The sequence below is a fragment of the Phascolarctos cinereus genome, unplaced genomic scaffold, assembly GCF_003287225.1.
Source record: "Phascolarctos cinereus isolate Bilbo 61053 unplaced genomic scaffold, phaCin_HiC Scaffold_1;HRSCAF=81, whole genome shotgun sequence".
NCBI classification, from domain to species: domain Eukaryota; kingdom Metazoa; phylum Chordata; class Mammalia; order Diprotodontia; family Phascolarctidae; genus Phascolarctos; species Phascolarctos cinereus.
The window spans coordinates 15145936-15168027 of record NW_027555514.1 but is presented as its reverse complement, the minus strand read 5'-3'; the positions used below and the strand labels follow the sequence as shown (position 1 = coordinate 15168027).

The 22092-nt window shown below is 39.1% G+C and overlaps 1 protein-coding gene across 6 annotated transcripts in view; it reads right to left on the bottom strand.

The window, feature by feature from the left end:
- The window catches only part of STK31 (serine/threonine kinase 31), a 73339-nt gene that overhangs the window by 3318 nt on the left and 47929 nt on the right, over positions 1 to 22092 (bottom strand). For 3 of the 6 annotated variants that reach the window (XM_020993315.2, XM_020993316.2, XM_020993319.2), the window contains 5 exons: positions 21583 to 21708; positions 21287 to 21373; positions 19301 to 19450; positions 10932 to 11057; positions 5888 to 5956 (listed from right to left, as the gene is read on the bottom strand). In XM_020993315.2, the coding sequence (XP_020848974.1) occupies positions 5888 to 5956; positions 10932 to 11057; positions 19301 to 19450; positions 21287 to 21373; positions 21583 to 21708 (558 nt within the window). Of the gene's footprint in view, positions 1 to 4446; positions 4607 to 5887; positions 5957 to 10931; positions 11058 to 19300; positions 19451 to 21286; positions 21374 to 21582; positions 21709 to 22092 lie in introns of those variants that run through there. The other 3 variants (XM_020993321.2, XM_020993320.2, XM_020993318.2) reach the window with 3 other exon arrangements.

The following is a 22092-nucleotide window of genomic DNA, read 5'->3' as shown; positions in this document are numbered from 1 at the left end:
AGTGGATTAGGTAAACAGGGTTAAGTGACTTCCCCAGGGTCATACAGCTAGTAAATGCCTGAGGCTGAATTTGAACTCAGGACTTCCTGACTACAGGGCCAGAATTCTGTCTAACTGCCTCCTAGTAAAATGTTACCTGGAGCCTAAAAAACCCAACTATGTTCTCTCTACCACCACAGGACGCCTCAACTACTTGGCATTCTGCTGCTCATAATAATCTCTAACAGTAAGAAACTAACTGCCTCCCAATTGCTTTCTTCACTTGTACGTCAAGACTGCGGAGTGTTGCTGAAGTCAAAGAAACTCAAAGATCAAGTACACTGTAAAATTCAGGACACAATCTCCCAGGATGTTCACTGCTAATTCACAATCCTTTTGTTTTTCTCAATACCACTCCTGCCCATGCTAAAACTTCACCAGCGTTCTCATCCTCCTGCAACCCCACAGGGACCTCATCCAATCTGCCAGTCTTTCCTCCAGATTTCAACACCGAGCCTATGCCAGGGGATTCCACGAGCTGTCCATCCATCACCCTTCCTTCCAGACCTGACTGTTCCGTCTCTTCCTGATCACACAGCCCTTTAGGGCTCCACTCTTTGAAAATGTAAAGAACCCCATTAAACCCACATTATCAAACCTGCTCTGGTGGGCCCACCCCATTCTTTGACTATAAGCAGATGGCTGTGACTCCATGCCCCTGCCCTCCAGCCGTCAGATGATGGCCGCCAAACATTTGGACTTTACCCCTGGAACCACCTTAGGTTTGGAACTTGGTCTTCTCTTGTCCAAATCTCCTCTACATTCCCATTACCCTTTCAAATCATGTTCAAGGGTCAGCTCCAACCCAAGGCCTTTTCAAATCTTCCCAGTTAACACTCCCTCTTCTAAATTACTTTGCATTATCTTACATATAATTTGTATTTATCTGTACACATGTTACTTTCCCTCAAAGGAATATAAACTTCTTGGGAGCAAGGCTTGATTCTTTTTTGTCTTTATAACCCAGAGCTTAATGCAGTGACTGACACACAGTAGTTGCTTAATAAATATTTGTTGGATAGAGCTAGCTGAAAAGGAAAGGTGGCGTCAGAATGTAAGGGGACATGAATGCTAGGCAAAGAAATGTAGATCTAAATGGCTCAAGTGACCTCAGAGTCCCACATCTTCATTTCACTTATGAGAAAACAGAGTCTAAAGGAAGTTAAATAACAAAGACACAAGATCTGAACATGGGTCCTCTGACACCAGAGCCTGTTGATAGGCAATAGTCTCTGCCCACCAGAAATAGAAAGTCCAGGCAGGGACGCAACAGTGAACTATATACCCAACAGACAGAAGGAAGATGATGGCAGGAGGTGGAGAGATGATGCAGGCCTCCTGCAGAAGGCACCACTCAGTGAGGAAGGATCCCTGCAGAAGCAGGAGGAAGGACAAGACAGAAAAGAGGAAAGGGGACTTGGGATGAGGATGCTGGTGCAGTGGCTGATGACACGGATCTGTGTTGTGATGAACAATAAGAACAAAAGAGAAAGAGATGTTGCACACGCAGAATCAAGAGGCCTTGTTAAATGTGGTAGCACTCTTCCAATGTCTATCAAAATCTTTTATGTTAAGACCTATTCCAAAACTTCAAAACCTCTGTACCTCCACACATGTAGTGAATGACTCACAAGCCAGGAAGCCTGATGTAAAGCTTAAAAAAAGTTTGAATGATAAAATAAAGTTTTTAAGATATCCCTTAACTAAACATTGATTTTTCTCTACTTTTCCTTATATTAAAAAATTAAATCCAGAGAGGACCCAAACAAAAATAACTACAAAAGGCAAAAAATATCTAGCAATCAGTCTACCAGAGCATATTCAACAACTGTACAGATATAATTATAAAATGATCCATAAGGATTTAAATAACTGGAGAGATATTCAGTATTCATGGATAGGCCAGGCCAATACAGTCAAAATCAAACACACCTGCATGATTTTATAGAATTACTGCCATAGTAAACAACAAACCAAGAATATATTTTATAAAACTAGACAAAATGTTTAAAAAGCATGTTAGAACAACAAAATCTAGAATCTTAGTGGAAATAATTTTAAAAAGTAGGAATGGGGGGCAGCTAGGCAGCGCAGTAGATAGAGCACTGGCCCTGGAGTCAGGAAGACCTGAGTTCAAATCCAGCCTCAGACCAAACACTTGACACTTACTAGCTGTGTGACCCTGGGCAAGTCACTTAACCCCAACTGCCAAAAATTAAATAAATAAATAAATGAAAAGTAGAAAAATAAAAAGTAGGAATGGGGAGGAGGCAGATTAACACTTCCAATCTCAGACAGAAATCATCAGAGCAATTTGGAACTGGTTAAAAAACAGAAAAGTAGGAAAATAGATAAAGAATTGGAAGTAACTAAACTCAGCAACCTAGTGCATGATAAACACCAAAAAATTCCCTTAGAAAAAAAGTTCTTAATTGGTAGGATTTGGCAAGAAAACCAAACATCAGTTGGGCAGAAATTTGTTTTAGACAAATATCTTATACCATATGCCACAATAAACACGGATGACCTAAAATAATAGCAAGGTGACTGAAGCAAGTCTTCATAGATTGAGGACTGGCTAAACAAGCTTGGTACATGAATGTAATAGAATATTCCTATGGTATAAGAGACAATGAATATGATGAGTACAGAGAAGCACTGGAAGATTTTTAAGAACTAATACAAAGTAATCATTCCCCAATTGATAAATGGTTGTCAAAGGCTATGAACAGGCAGTTTTCAGATGAAGAAATTAAAGTCATCTATAGTCACATGAAAAAATGCTCTAAATCACTATTGATTAGAGAAATGCAAATCAAAACAACTCTGAGGTACCACATCACACCTATCACATCGGCCAACACAACAAAACAGGAAAGTGATAAATTTGGAGGAGGTGTAGGAAAATCAGAACACTAATACATTGTTAGAGGAGTTGTGAAACAATCCAACCATTTTGGAGAGCAATTTGAACTTCGTCCAAAGGGTTATAAAAATGTGCACACCCTTTGACCCAGCAACAGCACTTCTAGGGCTACACCCCAAAGAGATCATATAAATGGGAAAAGGACCCACATGTACAAAAATATCTACAGCAGCTTTTTTTGTGGTGGCAAAGAATTGGAAATTTCAAGGATGCCCATCCATTGGGGAATGGCTGAAAAAGTTGTGGTATATGAATGTAATGGAATACTATTGTGCTATAAGAAATGATGAACAGGCTGACTTCAGCAAAACCTGGAAAGACTTGTCTGGACTGATGCTGAGTGAAATGAGCAGAACCAAGAGAATGTTGTACACAATAACAGCCATGTGGCACGATGACTAATATTGATAAACTTAACTCTTCCCAGCAATACAAGGATCTAAGACATCTCCAAAGGCTTCATGATGCAAAATGCTATCCACATCCAAAGAATGAACTATGGAATTTGAATGCAGATCAAAGTATACTATTTGCTATTTTTTTTCTGTTTTGTTTTGTTTTCTCTTTCTTGTGGTTCCTCCTATTGGTTCTAATTCTTCCTTATAACATCACTAATGTAAAAATATCTTTAATAGGAATGTATATGTATAGCCTATATCAGATTGCATGCCATCTTGGAGAGTGCGGCAGGGAGGGAAGGGGAGAAAAATTTAAAACTCAAAAGCTTATGAAAGTGATTGTTGATAAATCACAATAAATTAAATTTTGTCAATACAAAGTAAAGTGAGCAGAAGCAGGAAAATTTTACAGGACTAGAAAAGTGTAAATGGAAAGAACAAAAAAACCTAAAAATAAAAGCTGTGAAATCATAATGACCAACTGAATACAAACCAAAGTACACTATTTTTTCGCTTTCTTTTTTTGGGCTCTAGTTTTCTTCTGCAAAATGACTAATATGGAAATATGTTTTACATTACTGCACATATATAACCAATATTAGATTGCTTACCATTTCAGGGAGGGGGAAAGGGAGGGAGAGAGAAAGACAATTTAAAATTCAAAAAATGTTTTAAATGTTTTTAAAATTTGTTTTTACATGTAATTGGGAAAAAAATAAAATATTTTTAAAAATAAATTTAATGACCAAGCTAGGTCCCAAAGAAAAGACATGAAAAGGTATCTCCCCCTTCCCCTTTTTTGCAAAGGTGGGAGACTAGTGAGATAGAACACTGCAAACATAAGGCTTTTTCCATGTGCCAGTTAGTTTTGCCAAACACCTTTTTCCCTCTCTTTTTTTATCCCTTTTCTGGGAGAGGAAGGAGGGAGGGAAACATTATAAGACATATGTGATGCAAAAAAAAAAACCCAACAGATAACAATACAAATTCATTGCTAAAAAATTCAGAATCAAATAAAGTATTAATAAATTTTTAAACTTCCAAATTTGCATAGCCCAAAAGACGCTAAGTTTGCATTGCCAGGATTCAGTTTTATTAAATTATATCTATTTCGATCACAAATTAAATGTTTCAACTTCAATCTTCCCTTGTTTCAAGTCAAATTAATTCCATTCCTCCCTTGCCAAGAAAACAAACAGCAGTCCTAACATACATAGCGGGCAAGTGTATCATTCCTTGAAACCTGCAAATATAAGATGACAAAGGGCATATTTAATAGCTCTGCATCATCATCACATTAAGGTAACCCCAAATCAGAGTCATCCTCTCTTAACTATTATTTTTCTCCTCCCCAATACAGAAAATGTTTCCTTATTTCTGGTTCTACTATCTAATTTCAACTCACCTATACAAGCAGAATTTAATGCTCCTGTAAACTGAACAAATCCAATGGAATCAAAAGCCAAAGACAGAAGTCAAGAGAGTTTATGCAGAGGAAGCAAGATTTTGCTCCTCTTATTAAGCAGCCAAGAAACTATCATGTCCTGTCTCTAATTCCTCAAATTCAACCTAAATCCCTTAAAGATCATCAAGTGCTTGTTCAACATTCAGCTTGGAATCACATAACTCTCAAAGGGTAAATTACCATCACCAAACTACCAGTGTCATCACTGCCAATTTGCTGGGTATGAGGTAAAACATCAGAGAGATTTTGATTAGCATTTCCCTTATTAGTGATCTGAAGCATTCTTTCTTAGGGTTGTTAATAGTTGCAATTCTTTTGAGAAGTGTCTTGTTCCTATCCCTCAATCATTTATCTACTGGGGAATGGCTTCTTGTCTTATATTTTAAGAAACATACCAAACTACCAAATTCTCGTATGTAACACAATAATTACAAACTGAACAACTATAGTGTCAGGTTGTACACTAGTGAGAAAATGAAAAGTTTACATCATCATATACACAACAATAAAGGTCACTGCTTTGCAAGGGTCTAACACAAAACCTTTCAGAAACTTTACTACCTATAATTCACCAAATGATATTTGATTACAGATTAATATACTGAAAATATAAGTTCTACCTGTGAATGAAAAAGTAAAACGCAGAACAGATGATACCCAATTTCAACTTACATATAAATTTAATTATATTTGAACATATAATATTTTCTTCAGGTATGCATAACTAATGGGAAAAACAAAATATGCAATATGTTTCTTTAAATAGTGGTAAGAGAAAACCTACAGCATTATATTTCACTTCCTCAAAGTCTTATTTATTACCTAAGATTCTTAGAAAAACTTCCCCTTTTGGATGACTAATTCAAGGCACACAGAATTAAAAAGCAGCAAAGAGTCAAAATGACCAGTCATCTCCCTTTCCAAATTTAGAGAAGCATTTAGAAATTTTAAAATGATGAGTCTATTTTTGGTCAAATGGTTAACAGATTTTAAATATGAGCACTGGTATAAAATTAAACTACGTGCTCCCAATCAGTCAAATATAGGAAGTTTACATACCAGATGAAGTCCGTCTACTTCAGGAATTCCATCCTCATTTATTTCAAATTCTTGATTCTGAACACAAAGCTGCAAAATAAATAAATAAATAAAAAGTCATCATAACTTTAGGGAGTAAAAAACCATTATGGGAGAACAAACTTTAATCACCTTCGCTTCCAGATGTCAAAAGAACAAGATCACTTTAGAGGAGTACAGTGACTCTTGGATAACAGCTGCATAACAAGTTCACAATAAAGAAGAAAAATTTTTTAATTTATTCCTTCCTCCCCCCAGTCAGATCTGTGCTCAAAATAATTACCTTATACCAAGTGATTTCACCAAATGTCATAAACATTTAGCCCCATTATTTCTAGAAAACTGTTAATGACAACTCTGGATAATCCCACCTCATTGTCTCAGCATGATTTCCTCCCACCATCTAACACACCTTCATAGACTTTTTATCCAATACATCTATGGACTACAAACATTTTATTATCCCAATAAAAATACAGAGATAAATATATTCTGTCCTCAAAAATCACTCACAATATGCTAAAGCTACAAAAAAAGGACTTTAAAATCTTTCGGTCTTCCCCGAAAAAAAAAAAATCTTTGCAGCAAGTTTCTCTGATGAAAGCCTAAATATCCAACTTAAATAAGAAACTGACAGAAATATTTATGAACAGGAGTCCATTTCCCAAATAATAAACGGTCAAAGGCTATAAAGAGACAATTCTTGATGGAAAAAATCCAAGATGTTGGATCATATAAAATCCTATAAAAAGTGCTCCAAATCATTAATAAGTCGAGAAATACACATTAAAACAACTGAGGTTCCATCTCCCATCCCTCAGATTATCAACGAGGACAATAAAGGAAGATGACGAACAATGAGGGACACAGTCCTTCTGGAAAGCTTTCTGGGCCTCTGCCTCTAAAAGTTACTCAATACCCATGCCTTGTGACCTAGTAATACCACAACTAAGTCTACACCCCAAAGAGATCAAAGAAAGAGCAGAAGCACACTCGAGTTTGCTCACTGTCTTCAGGGAAGGGAAGAGACTCTTTTAGGAACCGTAACTTGATTTAGCCTAGCTGCTGGCATGGTTTCAAGTAACGTTCCTTTTAAAGGACTGACATCTTTATTCACTTAAGAACATCAAAAGGAAAAGTGGTGAGTCTGTGATGTCACATTCCCTAACAAAGTGAATGTCCTTCAGGGGAAGTGTTTTGGTCTAATCTCTTCTTCTGGAACCACCAGTTAAATGAACTCTCCAAACACAGGGAATACCAAGTAAGAACAGCCTCTCTGGAACACCGCTATTACACTTCATCAGATCACAGAAGCCAATTTCTCCTTTGGGGGAAAGCAGAAAGAAAGCCGAGGGGCAGAATCCAAGAGAGAAAGAACTAAATTGATAAACAAGTACAGCCATCTCTCAGACTCAGACACGGATTAGAACACGGACCCAAGGGGAAAATCTGTGATGTACACATTAATCAGACCCAAGGCTCAAAGAAGGAATGCTGAATCAGCTCTCGGCATCCTGTCTCTAATAAGCACTTTTCAAATGAATGGCTGCAACCCCCAGATCAGGATGCTGAAGGATGGCCTCACTTTGGGCAACAGATGTCCTCTGAGGAGGGTACATTTATAGATGATGTGCAGACACGCAACCCAGCACCCCACTCAGTGTGACTGCAGCAAGCCTTGCACACCCTCAGACGACCCAGACCCAAAACCAGAGCATTCCTTTTTCCCCCTCTCTCAAGACAAGTTACCAACAGTGGTGTAATCTCTAGACTCCACAGACCAGATAGCAGAAGAAAAAAACAGAAGACAAAAAGGAGACCGTCATTTCACCAGTGGGCAGGTGCCTACAACCATTTGGAGAAACTGTTCTGTGTTCACATCACTACAGTCCTACAGCAGCCTCTCCTTTTATCAACCCACCATCTACTAGAAAATCAGGCTAGAAAAATCCAAAAATTTTAGGGGGTAGTGACATGGTCACATGTGTACTTTAGGAAGATTAACTTGGCAGATGAGTGGAGATGGACTGGAGCTCAGAGACTTCTGAGGCAGGCAGAGCCCCCAGTCGGGCTATTGCAGGATTCTGGGCTTGAGGTGATGAGGGTCCAGGAGAGTGTCAATGTCAGAACAAAAAAAGGAGCTGGTGCAAGAGAGGCAGCTAGGTGGTATAATGAACAGAATGTCAAGCCTAGAGTCAGGAAGACCTGAATTCAAATGCAGCCTCAGACACTTACTAGCTGTGTGACTCTAGGCAAGTCACTTCACCTGTTTGCCTCAGTTTCCTCATCTGTAAAATGGGAATAATGATAGTATCAACCTCCCAGGATTGTTGTGAGGATCAAATGAGACAATAATTTTAAAGTGCTCAGCTCTGTGCCTGACATAGTAAGTGCTATATAAATGTTAGCTATTATTATTAGTTATTAAGTATAAACAATGGGACTTGCCAACATATTGGATGAGAGATGAAAGTGAAGAGTCAAAGATAACACCTCGGTTAACTGAGAAGATGGTGGACACTCGATGGTAATATGGAAGTTGGAAAGATGAAAGGGTTGGGGGAAGGCATTAATGAGTTAAGATTTGGACATGCTGAATTTAAGATGTCTATATATGGGATAATCCAGTAAGCTCTACTATGAAGATGTTACCCATCTTAAAAAAAAAAAGGAAGGGAATAGTCAGGTGGAAGAAATATTCCAGTAGGTGCTGGCTGGCAGTGTATTAGAGAACATAACATTAATATTTTTTAAATGTCACTCTCCACCTTCTTCTGACCCCAAAGCACTTCACATCCTTCACCAAATCAGACTATTATAATAACAAATACACACATTTCTTCAGAATCAAATGATCTATTACTGAGTTGCAGAGATCTCTAAAGCTAAAAGACAGTCAAGATTTAACAAGAAACACAAATTCCATTCAAAGGAAAGCAAAAGACCAAGACAAAAACAAATAAACAAACGATAATAATTTATATTTTAAGTATACAAATAAATAAATACCAACATTGCATGCTTAAACCATACACAACCCAAGTAAACTGTAAAAGCCAGGTAAAACACAGTCACTTGAGCTGACAGCTGACCAGGATTAATAACTAGGACCAACCACATCTTCACCCTTTCAAAATAAGTTATTAGAGGGGAAGCTAGGTAGCACAGTGAATAGAGCTCTGGCCATGGAGTTGGGAGGACCCAACTTCAAATCCAGCCTCAGACACTTAACACTTACTAGCTGTGTGACCCTGGGCAAGTCACTTAACCCTGATCGCCTAAGCCAAAAAAATAAAATAAAATAATAAGTTATTAGGTATTCTAATGGACAAACAAGTGTTTGAATTTGGGGTTCTCCTTCCCCCAAAACAAAATAGAGACTGCTCTCTAGTGAGTCATTAACCTCACTGCAAGCTGTGTGACCACACTGTTCAAAACATAGACCCACTTCTGTAGCACCTCTAAGAGATGCCAGGTTAAAGTCAACATTTCACATAACACAGGCTTCTTGGCCTTTTTCCATCAACTGAGAAAACGTTAGCTGAATTTACAGAACTCTTAAGGAAGTGGCACAAATAACTAAGAAAGATTAGACTCAAAGGCCATTTCCAATTCTCAGTTTACATTATGTCACACTTCCAGGGTGAAGTATCACACTTTTATACTTCGTAATGAATTACATACAACATTCAGAACACCCATACTTAAATAATGAACATACTGGTCTTCATTTTTTATTTTTCTGGTTCCTCCCTCCTACACGTATGACACTTTCTTTCATGATTGCAATGTGGCATATAACATCATGAGTTTTCCAATGTATTGATCAGTTTTGCTGAATTTTTTCTCTTTTTCTTTCTTAAAAAAAATGTAGGTCTTAAGTGGTGGCTCTCTAGGAGGGAAGATGAGGGAATAGAAGAAAATCTAAGCAAAAAGAAATCAATAAAAGCTATTTTAACTGCAACGCTGTAATGTATGTAATTTTGATTCATTTCTGAAGATTCTACACTTAAACTCAGAATTTCAATAATTCCTTAAAAAAAACCACCAAAATGAAATTCTCTCCTTTATAAAAAAGACTTCATAAACAACAGCATAAGGAGAAATTGTGAAAAAACATCTTATCAACAACCAATTTTTCTAATACTAAATTAACTGTAAAAACAAGCAAACAAAAGCCTTTAGCCCTGTTACTGAAGGGGAGATATTCTCTCCTAGAGCGTTCCTGGTTTGGGGCAATCTTCTGACAGACCACCCTGCCGCTGATCACAGAGCTCTTCTTAGGGTCTCCTGCACAAAACTGATGCTGTCTCACTAGCGCTGCTAGAAGGGATCTCAAGTCATTCCATGACAACTCTCAGGCAACTGGAATGTTTGCCTCCTGCTGATCCAGGCAGCATCATCAGGGACATTATTCCAATAGTTATTACTGCATAAAGTAGACAGGCCACCATTAAGCCTGCTGAAGTTTCTTTTAAAGAAGCACCCAAACCAATCAGCCCCAGTTATGATTGGCTTTGAAAGATGCGAAAACTGAGAATTACTTTTACACGCCTCCTACTAAACAAGGAGACCAGACTTAAGCCAGGGCAGTTGAATCGCAAAGGCGACTCCAGAAAGCCCTGGCAGAAGGGCAACATCATCGGCTCCACGAGGGATGAGGGAATTGACCAGACTATCTTCAATTCTGATCACAGGTTGAATACAACCAGGGCAACTTATGTGTAGTGACTACTCTGTGAGAAGAAAGGTCAAGTGACACCATGTACAATGGTGAGGGAGATAACAGGAAGAGAGGAAGGGATGGGGCAGGGGACAGAGAAATAGAAAACAATAGGGCCACTTATAAAAAAAACTCATTTTCAACAGAAACCCCAGGGTTTTCTACTTATAGGAGAAGGTAGTTTACAGCAAACAAGCTTGGAAGAAAAACTGGCTTTTAAAATAAAGCACCTTCTCAGTCATTGCTAAATCTTCACATATGGAAAACTGGCATCAGTCAAGATTTCAATAAGAAATGACATACCCACAAGAAAAGACAGCCATAAGCATACAAGTCTGAAGACGGAGAAGGTGGCTGTCCTGCTTTCAATTCCGGCGACATTAGGTTCAAGCCACCAATTACCACAGAATTCACAGCGGTACGCTGGCTCTGCACAGAAGACAAGGCACATATTTTTAAAGCAGTATGAAATTTAAAGTTGCTTTTAACTCAACACTTTCCACTCATCTCACATGTATTTTACAAGCTCCTTTCAGCCTTTTTTACATTCCCTCTTCTTGTACTCGAAAATTAACAGATTTTAATTTTATGCCCTTAAAAATCTTTTGATTAATCTTTAAATTAGTCCCATAAAATTAAGAACTCGCTGATGACTCTGCTCCAAGTCTAAAAAAAAATAAGTTTCAGACATATATTCACTGTTAACAATACTTGCTGACTCGCTTACTTAAACATTTAGGTTGAAATTTTATTTTCTAACAAACTTACAAGAGGCATTATGTATTAAGGGTAGAATCGCTGGAGTCAGAAGCCAACCCCTCCCTTGTTCACATACTATATATGCTGACCTTATCAACTGACTCCACATCTCAGGGCCCTAGCCACTCCCTCCCAGGAAAGAGCCCACAGACCAGGTGCTGATCAGCATCACTAGAGGAAAGGAGGGAAGGAAGGAGTTCACATTCCAGCGTTCCTTTACCATGATGAAATGACAAGTACAAACTAAAAACAAGCAAGCCAAGGGACCCTCAGAGGTCAAGGTGGGCTTCTCTATTCTAAAAAAAAGTCACTTCTCATATGAGAAATATGAGATATTTCTCATATTGCAAAATAACATGACTTGTGTCAGGGCTACAGCTTGAAACCAGAGGGCCAAGGTTATACATTCTCCATGATACCATCACAGCTCCTGGAACACATTAGCCACTTAATAATAAATATTGATACCACCCCAAGCTCCACCTCCACTTAAAGGGATCTATTATTTTAAATCCAAATCATAAATCTAATTTTGAAATTTTTGACACTTTGAACACAAACTAGATTGAAGTTTTTTGTGCTGTGATCTAAGGAGTTGGTAAGGAAATCCAAGTAGATACTATATCATGGAAGGAATACTTGACATGATCTAGAAAAGCTATTATTTAACATATTAAGAGTAACCAAGTTTCATACAATTACCACTACTAATAATAGCCTGCATTTATACAGTGCTAAAAAATTTGCAACCATGTGATATATATCTCACTGATTAATGAATTAAGTACAAAACCTATTAGTTTACCATCGTATACTTGGGAAAGGAAGTGTCGTCTTTATAAAATAACAAATGCAACTCAGACTCCTTGTACCACTAACTCACACTGGCCTACCTCAAAGTAGTTTATTCAGTCATTGTTTCATGTGTACTATATGCGACTAGACCCAAGCCGGGGGCTCTTCTTTCAACCTCCCATGAACCGGAGCCCATTTTACTAACAACTGTTAGAAATCATTTCCAGCCTCTGGAGATAAAAGACTCATAGTCTTTAGTAAGAGGCTCGAGTTTTCTTTCAAAAATCTGAGGTTTTGAATGAGAACCAAATTGAAAGTAGAACATCTCCTCCACTCTGTCAAGTTAACTTAAAGCTAAAAAAAATTTGATCATTTAAAGAAGTTATTTCCTGAGTACTTACTGTGTACACAGCACTGAAAATAAAAGAAAAAAATTACTCCATTAGAAAGGCAGATAATGTAGTGAAAACAACTGGATTTGGGGTCAGGAGACAGGATTTAAGAAGGGCATAGCTTCCAGAAGTAGAGAAGTAATAACTCCACTGTATTCTACCCTCATCAGGACTCACTGGGAATACTATACTAAGTTCTAAGAAGCACAATTTATTAGGATATTGGCCAGCTGGAGAGTGTCCAAAGGAGGGCAACCAGCCTGGTGAAGGAAGAGCTGTGAGTTTATGACACATTAGGATCAGTTAAAGAAAATGGGCATGTTTAGCCTTAAGAAAAAAGGACTGGGGGCAGGGAAGAGAGGGGGCAGAGCCAAGATGGCAGAGTAAAAGCAGTGACTTGCTTAAGCTCTCTCCCAAACCCCTCCAAATATCTGTAAAAAATGGCTCTAAAATTCTAAAGCAGCACAACCCACAAAAAGACAGAGGGAAACAAATTTCCAGCCCAAGACAACTTGGGATGGTTGATCAGAAAGGTATATCGCACCAGGCAGAGAGAAACGCAATTCGGCATGGGCATGCAGGCAAAATAGACCTCATTGAATCTGCAGCAGCCCTCAGAGGACTGAATCATGGGCAGCTGTGGAGGTTTCCAGACTTCTCAACCCATGAATGCCAAAGACAACTTAGAAGGTCAGTAGGAGAAGTCTGTGACTGCAGACCCCACACACAGCCCTGGAGCGGTACCTGCTTCCAGAGTTTCTGGCGCACAGACAGAGGGGGGATCAAGTGGCTGATCAGAGGGAGATTGCAGGAATCTTTTTGCTGGTGCTGAGACATGAATCTCTTGCTCTGCCCGTGTGTGGATCTGGGTCACAGTTCTGGGTGGCGGTCCTAGGGTGAAAAGGAGCGCTGGCATGGTGAAGCTTGTGATGGTGGTGGAAAGAGAATCCTCCTCACAGTTCCAAGGCAGAAAACAGTGCTTATGGTCACTCACAGACCAGAGCACAGGCCAGGAAAGGAGTAAACACCTCTCCCCTTACCATACCACCTTGGAAGAACTGAAAATTTACAGGTCCCTACAAGTAGCTCTAAAAGCAGCTGCAAAAAACCTCTGAAGCTTGGGACAGTACATTCTCCACACTGGAAGCAGACCCCTCCCTTAACAAAGAGTTTATAACTCAAGTAAGTGGTGGGATCATGACCAAACTTCACAAAAAAAGTCAGACCATAGAATCTTTCTTTGGCGACAAAAAAGATCAAACCATACAACCAGAAGAAGACAACAAAGTAAAAGCTCCTACATCCAAAGCCTCCAAGAAAAATATGAATTGGTCCCAGGCCATGGAAGAGCTCAAAAGAGATTTTGAGAAGCAAGTAAAAGAAGTAGAGGGAAAACTGGGAAGAGAAATGGGAGTGATGCAAGAAAATTATGAAAAACAAGTTAACAGCTTGCTAAAGGAGATCCAAAAAAAAAACTGAAGAAAATAACACCTTAAAAATAGCCTAACTCAAATGGCAAAAGAGGTCCAAAAAGCCGCTGAGGAGAAGAATGCCTTAAAAAAAAAAATTGGCCAAATGGAAAAGGAAGTCCAAAAGCTTACTGAAGAAAATACTTCCTTAAAAATTAGAATGGAGCAATTGGAAGCTAGTGACTTTATGAAAAATCAAGACACTGTAAAACAAAACCAAAAGAACTGAAAAAATAGAAAACGATGTGAAATATCTCATTGGAAAAACAACTGACCTGGAAAATAGATCCAGGAGAGAGAATTTTTAAATTATTAGACCATATGAAAGCCATGATCAAAAAAAGAGCCTAGACATCATCTTTCAAGAAATTATCAAGGAAAACTGCCCTGATATTTTAGAACCAGAGGGTAAAAGAGAAATGGAAAGAATCCACCAATCACCAAAGAGGTCTCCAAAAGAAAACTCCTAGGAATATTGTAGCCAAATTCCAGAGTTCCCAGGTCAAGGAGAAAATATTGCAAGAAGCCAGAAAGAAACAATTCAGGTACTGTGGAAACACAATCAGGCTAACCCAAGATTTAGCAGCTTCTACATTAAGAGACCCGAGGACTTGGAAGATAATATTCCAAAGATCAAAGGAGATAGGATTACAACCAAGAATCACCTACCCAGCAAAATTGAGTATAATCCTCCAGGGCGGGAAATGGACATTCAGTGAAATAGAGGACTTTCAAGCATTCTTGATGAAAAGACCAGAGCTGAATAGAAAATTTGACTTTCAAATACAAGACTTAAGCGAAACATGAAGACGTAAACAGGAAAGAGAAATCATAAGAGACTTATTAAGGTTGAACTGTTTACATTCCTGCATGGAAAGATGATATTTGTAACTCATGAGACCTTTGTCAGCATTAGGGTAAGTCGGAAGAAAAAATTATACCTATGTGTGTGTATGTGTATGTGTGTGTGTGTGTGTGTGTGTGTGTGTGTGTGAATATATATATATATATATACATACACATACACATACACACACAGATAAACAGAGGGCACAGGGTGAGCTGAAGATGAAGGGGTGCTATCTGGAGAAAATTAAGGGGTGAGAAAAGATTATACTGGGAGGAGAAAGGGAGAGGTAGAATGGGGTAAATTATCTCATAAAACAAACAAGGAAAGGCTTTTACAGTTGAGGGGAAATGGGGGAATGTGAAAGGGGAATGACTGAATTTCATTCTCATTGGATTTGGCTTAAGGAGGGAATAACACAGACACTCAATTGGGTATGGAAATCTATCTTACCCTACAGGAAAATAGAGTGGGAAGGGGACAATAGAGCAGGGGGATAACAGAGCGGAGGGCAGACTGGGAGAGGTTGTAATCAGAAGCAAACACTTCTAAGGAGGGACAGGGTCAAAAGAGAGAATAAAGGGGGGGGAAGACAGGATAGGATTGAGGGAAATATACTTAGTTTTTTACAACATGACTACTATGGAAGTATTTTGCAAGGCTACACATGTATAACCTGTATTGAGTTGCTTGCCTTCTCAATGAGGGTGGGGAGGGAGGAAGAGAGAAAATTTGGAACCCAAAGTTTTAAAAACAAATGTTAAAAAAAAAATTTGTTTTCACATGCAACTGGGAAGTAAGATATACAGGCAATGCGGTATAGAAATCTATCCCTGCCCTGCAGGAAAATTGAAGGGGAAGGGGATAAGAGAAGGGGGTGGGGAAACAGAAGGGAGGGAAGATTAGGGGAAGGGGTATTCAGAATACATGCCATCTTGGGGTGTGGGGAGGGCGAGACAGGGAGAATATTTGGAACAAAATCTGGCGGAAGTGGATGTTGAAAATTAAAAATAAATAAATTAACAATTTTTTTAAAAAAGAAAAGGAAAAAAACAAACTCAGGAAGGAGCACTGATTCCACCCCTGGCACTCTATCCATTGTGCCACCTAGCTGCCTATTAAATATGAGATAGTGGACTGTATATTGATCCTGGTGGTAATAGTGGAGCTCATTGAACAGGCAGATGGCATGGTCAGATCTATGCTTTAGAAAAATCACTTCTGGGGCAGGCAGGTGACACAGAGGATAGACCACCGGCACTGAAGTCAGGAGGACCTGAGTTCAAATTCAGCCCCATATCAAACACTTGACACTTACTAGCTGCGTGACCCTGGGCAAGTCACTTGACCCCAAATGCTTTTTTAAAAAAAAGAAAGAAAGAAAGAAAAATCACGTCTACAGTTGCATGGGAGAGGAACTGGAGAGAAGAGAAGCTTGAGAGAGAGAGAGACCAGTTGGGAAAATGTAGTAGTTGAGGTGAGAAGTAATGAAGGCCTGCACAGGAATACCGGTTGTATGAATGGAGTGTAAGAGATAAGGTGAAGGTACAAAAGATGAGATCTGGCGATGGCTTTGGTTTGAGGGGTGAGAATGAAGAGTTGAGGATGGCATTGAGGTTATGAGCCTCTGTGACTAGCAGGATGGTGGTGGTGCTTCTGAGAGTAACAGGGACCTTTGGAAGGGGGGAGGCTTGGAGAGAAAGAGAATGAGTTGTTTTGGGCATACCAAGTTTCAGATGCCTTTGGGAAATCCAGTTCAAGATGTCTAAGACTCAGGTGGAGATGTGTGACTAGCTCAGCAGAGAGACTAAGGTTGGAAATAGATTAAGGAATGATTTGCATGGAAAAGAAAACTGAACCCCTAGGACAGGGGTGGGGAAACTGCAGCCTTGAGGTCACATGTGGCCCACTAGGTGCTCAAGCGTGGGGCCACACTTGAATTGGCTTTCCTTCAGTCCCACTGTGGAAACACAAAACCACTACAGAAAGATCTTACATCTGCTAGGACTGTTATCCAAAGTTCAGAAAGATCATAATTTATCTGACTTTAAAAAAAAATATGAGAAGATGATTTGTTAATGTTGGAAGTAGTTTAAGCCAATATATTCAGCAGGTGCTATGTGCAGTCATCAGAACTGAAGAGAAAACAAGTTGTTACTTGAGACCCTATGCAACAAACACATAAATAAGCCCGGAAACATTCACTGGGACAACATTTTAAACATTCTCTGCTTCTGCCATGGAAATATATTGGCAATAAAATGAACAAAACCAAAAAAAAAAAAAAGACTTAGGGGGAATGTTCAAGTATAAAACGGATGTGCCGTGCTGAAGAGGCATGAGACGTGTTCCGTTTGGTCCCACAGAGTGGAATGAGAATGGGAAGAAGCTTCAAAGAGGACAACTGAGGTTTGATGTCAGGAGGACTGTGCTAAAAGGCAGAGATGTTCCAAATGGAAGAGGCTGCCCAGAGAAGAGGCGAGCTGCACCTCCTTGGAGGGCTTCATGCCCACTCGTCTGGGGTGCTCTAGTGGGATTCCTTTGCACATGAGGTAGAATAACTGAAGGCTAAGGTCTTTTCCAACTCTATACCCTCTATAATTCTGTGAAATGCTGGCTCAAAATGTTCAGATGTTTGACTGCTCTGGTTTTCTCATTTAAAACGTACACAACAATACCTGTGCTGCCTACCTCATGGGACTGAAAAGAAAAATACTCTGCAAACCCTAAAGCACTCTATAAGTGAGGTATCATAAAGATAAGTGGGAAATATAGCTAACATAGATAATCACAGAAATACACAGATTACCCTTCCCAACCCAAGTCACCCACTCTGGCCATATCCTTTTTACTTTTATCCTTTTCCTGTAGGGCTATATGGCCAAACTAACTTTCACTCCCTGCCCAGTGTGCCCCCCCCTTGGGAAGATGCACTGAAATGCCAGTGAAATGTCTCTAAGCAGACAATGGGAAAAGTGCTCCAGATCATTTTCTGTTGAACCATCCCGGGGAAAGGGTCTGTAGGAAAGAGGTTTGGTGGTATTGTTGTTTTTGAATGGTGGGTCTGTCATTATACTATGCTTTTTTTTTAAACATTTAGCATTTACTGTCACTGGCTAGCTCAAACTAGGGCCCATACATTTTTATTTAAAATTCATAACTCAATTTTGGGATACTCTTGATTTTTATGCAATATTAACTTGCTAAACTGAATATCTGAGCAAATCTGTTTTATGTCATCCTTTTGCATAATCTGGCATTTGATCAGAAAACCAGATATAGATTCTTACTTGTCTGTTTATTTTGTGGAATACGGTATTAAAAAAAAAAACTCTCTGGCTTTATACAGAAAACAGGCATTACTTCATGATTTGAGGGTGATTACGTGAAAACTAGCTGCCATTAATTACAATCCATGATGCACAAGAGGGAAATTTTTTCCTTCTACTTTTGCAAAAGGAACACTTCACAGAAGGTCCACCTTCTCAGCTAACTATTGTCAGCTGGGTTTCTACAGATAGCTTGCTCTGCCAAGCAGATAGCCAAGTGAACCCATCAATTTCTCCAACTAAAAGAATCATCATCATTAGCTCAGTACCTACTATGAATGGGTGACTTCAGGACAACCATCAAGAGCTGTTAAGGAATCTATTCCCAGTCACACAATGTCAATCTTCTACTTCTGTGCATTCCTACAGGCTGTGCCCCAGGCCTGGAGGGTATCCCACCTCTGTGAGGCCTTCCTGGAGACAAGCCAAGTTGCTAATGCTCTACTGCTCTTCCTAAAAGTCAGAGTATCCTTGGCTCCATCTTGCCCTTGCCCTCTTCACTCCCTCCACTGTGTCCTACTGCATCCTCTTATATGGCTATAAGCTTCCAGAAGACAGGAATGGTCTGATCTCTCACTTGGCACTCCTGGCATCCAGCAGAGTGCTTTGCATACAAGTATCATCTGAAAAACTCTCTCTCTTTGTTCATCATGTCCTCGGCTTCCATGGTGCTAGGAAATTTTGTAAAAACTAGCACAACACTATACATGATTAATTTTTCAATGAATATTTCTTAATTATAGTGATACTCAGCTAACACATTCGACTCTACGGTCCTTGTTTCCATCTCTGTATTTGTACCCTTGGACGCACAGCAGGCCTGAACAAATGCTTGATGACTGACGTCGAGACAGCATAAGCATCATTACTGGTTATGTAGTGATCAGTCATTTAAGGCTCTGTCTACAAATACTACTTACCCCTCCAATTTGACCAACGAACAAAGCTTAACACGTACCTTAGCCCAAGGTACACGATCCTGTGTTTTAAATGTACATCTAAGGTCAGGACTACCTACTGGTAACAGAGTACTCACATTTAAAGTAATTCAAAGAACCAACCCCGACACTAGACTTTTTACCACAGATTTGGTGAAGTCAAAATCTCCCACAATTCCTCGTTCTCGGTTCAAGACAAATATGTTGTTGTGATGCAGCGATCCATGGATGATGTCAGCTTTATGCAATGTACGAAGGCCATGCGCAACACCCTTCATGACCTTTAAAGCCTCCTAAAGTTTAACAACACACAAAGAAAAATTTAAAAAAAGGTCAACTCATTCTGCTCCTAGGCCTTCTCTAATCACATCATGGCTCAATTTCCCATAAAGAAGCTCCCCTCAAAAAACCATGATGATTTCTCAGATAGTGACTAGTCAGAGTAAAAGAAAAATAACAATTAAGGCCAGATAAAGCTCTACGTTTAAAAATGTAGAGAGTTTAACATTTTCCTATTTTTTCCAAGACAGCAAACCACTCAAAGCCCCTTTATAGACACTCCACTTAGTTATTATTTTAATGATAATTACTTAAGAAAAGAAGATCAAAATTAAACTGATGTTATAAGAAAGGAGGAAGAGGAAAGACTAAACAGCAAAAAGCCTAGAGTCATACTTTATACTGTATACTAAAATCCAACTGGATCCATTGACTCAATGTTTTGAAGTCCTAAAAAAGTGGAAAGAAAGGAAGATTTGTTCTCTATGATAGAGAAAAAAAATTATAAAATGGAAGAAATTATAGGAGAAAAATGGATAGCTATGACTACCAAAAAGATTTTCTAAGATAAAAAATAATATTTAAAGAAAAAAAACAGGTTATAAAAAAATTTTGGAATAAATACCTGTGATAAATATACCTGATAAATATCTGACATCCAGAATCAAAAGAATAACAACTATTCCCCAATGAAAAAATAGTTGAAATAGACAAAGCAAGTAATTTTCAAAGGAAAATACATAAATTGTTAAGAACTAACTGAAATGCTATTCAAACTCTAAAACAGAAAAATGCAAATTAAAAATCTGAAGGCATCAGCACACAACCAGCAAATTGGCCCCCAAACCCTAAAAGAAATTCTATTCAACACATACAGGGGCTATTCCATTATTGGTAAGACTATAAGATTTAGAAGGGAGGAAGATGACAATACTGTTAGTTACCAAAACTGATAATACCTTTTGACTTGTTTGACTACTAGGACTACCAACTCAAAGACATTATTAAAAATGAATATGTGGACTTAAATGTAGAAGGGAGCAGCTAGGTGGCACAATGGATAGAGCACTGGGCTCGGAGCCAAGAAGATCCGAATTCAAATCTAGCCTCAAACATGTACTAGCTGTGTGACCCTGGGCAAGTCACTTTACCCTGTTTGCCTCAACATCCTCATCTGTAAAATGGGCTAGAGAAGAAAATGGCAAACCACTCCAACATGCTTGCCAAGAAAACCCCAAATGGGGTCATGACGTGTTAGAGATGACTGAAACAACTTAACAATAACAAATATGTAAAAGACTTCTGTTCAGAAATATTCATAATTGTTTTAGAGTGGTGGAAACTACATATGTGCTGAATAGTGAATATAGCTGAATAACTGGTAGCACATTGATGTTATCATATACTATTGCACCACAAAAAATATGAAATATGAAAAGGCATACAAAGTGATACAAAGTACAGATACTAGAATTAGAATATACAAATCACCTACAATTGTAGAAAAAGTAGGCACAACATTTCTAAGTAAATGAACAGGAAAAAAACAGGAAAAAGATACAGTGCAAATAAATCATGTTCTACTACCTGGTATTATTTTATTATATATCTGAGGCATAGTGATACACACACACACACACACACACACACACACACACACACACACATATGCAGGGGAGTAAGCAAATTGGGCACTTAAGAAATGCATATTATTGGAGGTTTTCTCCCATGTTCCTTGTAAAGCCTTTGTTGAAAAGTGGGATTTTTTGAGAAATACAGCATTTGTTGAGAGAGAAAGGTTTTGTAAGCTCCAGGGTTAAGATGCCCGAGCCCACTGTTGCATTACTTACTTCTGCAGACAAAGGTGTGCTGGCCTGGACAGCAGCCAGACTTGCCCTAGGGTAATAGGGGACCATCAGATAAGCCAAAGGGTCAGACTAAGAACAAAGAGAAGGAGAGGTGATGTGACTCAAGTGACAATGAGGCTGACACGATTTTTAAAGTAAATAATTAACTTTCTAGCATGTTAAGAGGAGTAGCTGTTTGCAGTGAAACCTGAAACAGCCCATTTATACCAAAAAACATCTTTCCTAGGCTTCAAAAACTAAAACACTCACGAATCAAACTTGAGAAAGATGCATTTTACCTTACACAGAAAGAGGAACATCAAGGGCAACAGTCCCGACTCTTCCTTGGACTCTCTCCAGGCCTTGTGGTAGCGCGCTGCTCTCTGGATCACTGTGGCCTCCGTGTCCATATCCACAGAATACCCCTGCAGACGAGAGATGAGGCTCCGGTGCCACGGCAGGGAGAGGGCCGGCCTGGGTGCCACAAGGCCACCAGCCTGCCCCTCTGCTTCCTCCTTAGCTACAAAACCTGGATAATGTCATGAGCATCACAAACGGGAGACACCCTGACACGGACTGGTATCCAAGATACAGAAACACTCAACAAAGCTATCTCACACAATCCATTCCCCAACAGATAAGTAGTCAAAGCATACCAACAAACAACTCTCAAAGCCGAAAGAATGCTCCAAATCTCTAATGATAACAGAAATGCAAATCAAAAGGACCCTGAGGCTTCACCTCACACCCTGAAAATAAGCAACGGGAACCATCAACGTTGGAAAAGTTGTGGGAAGATGAGTAAGTAT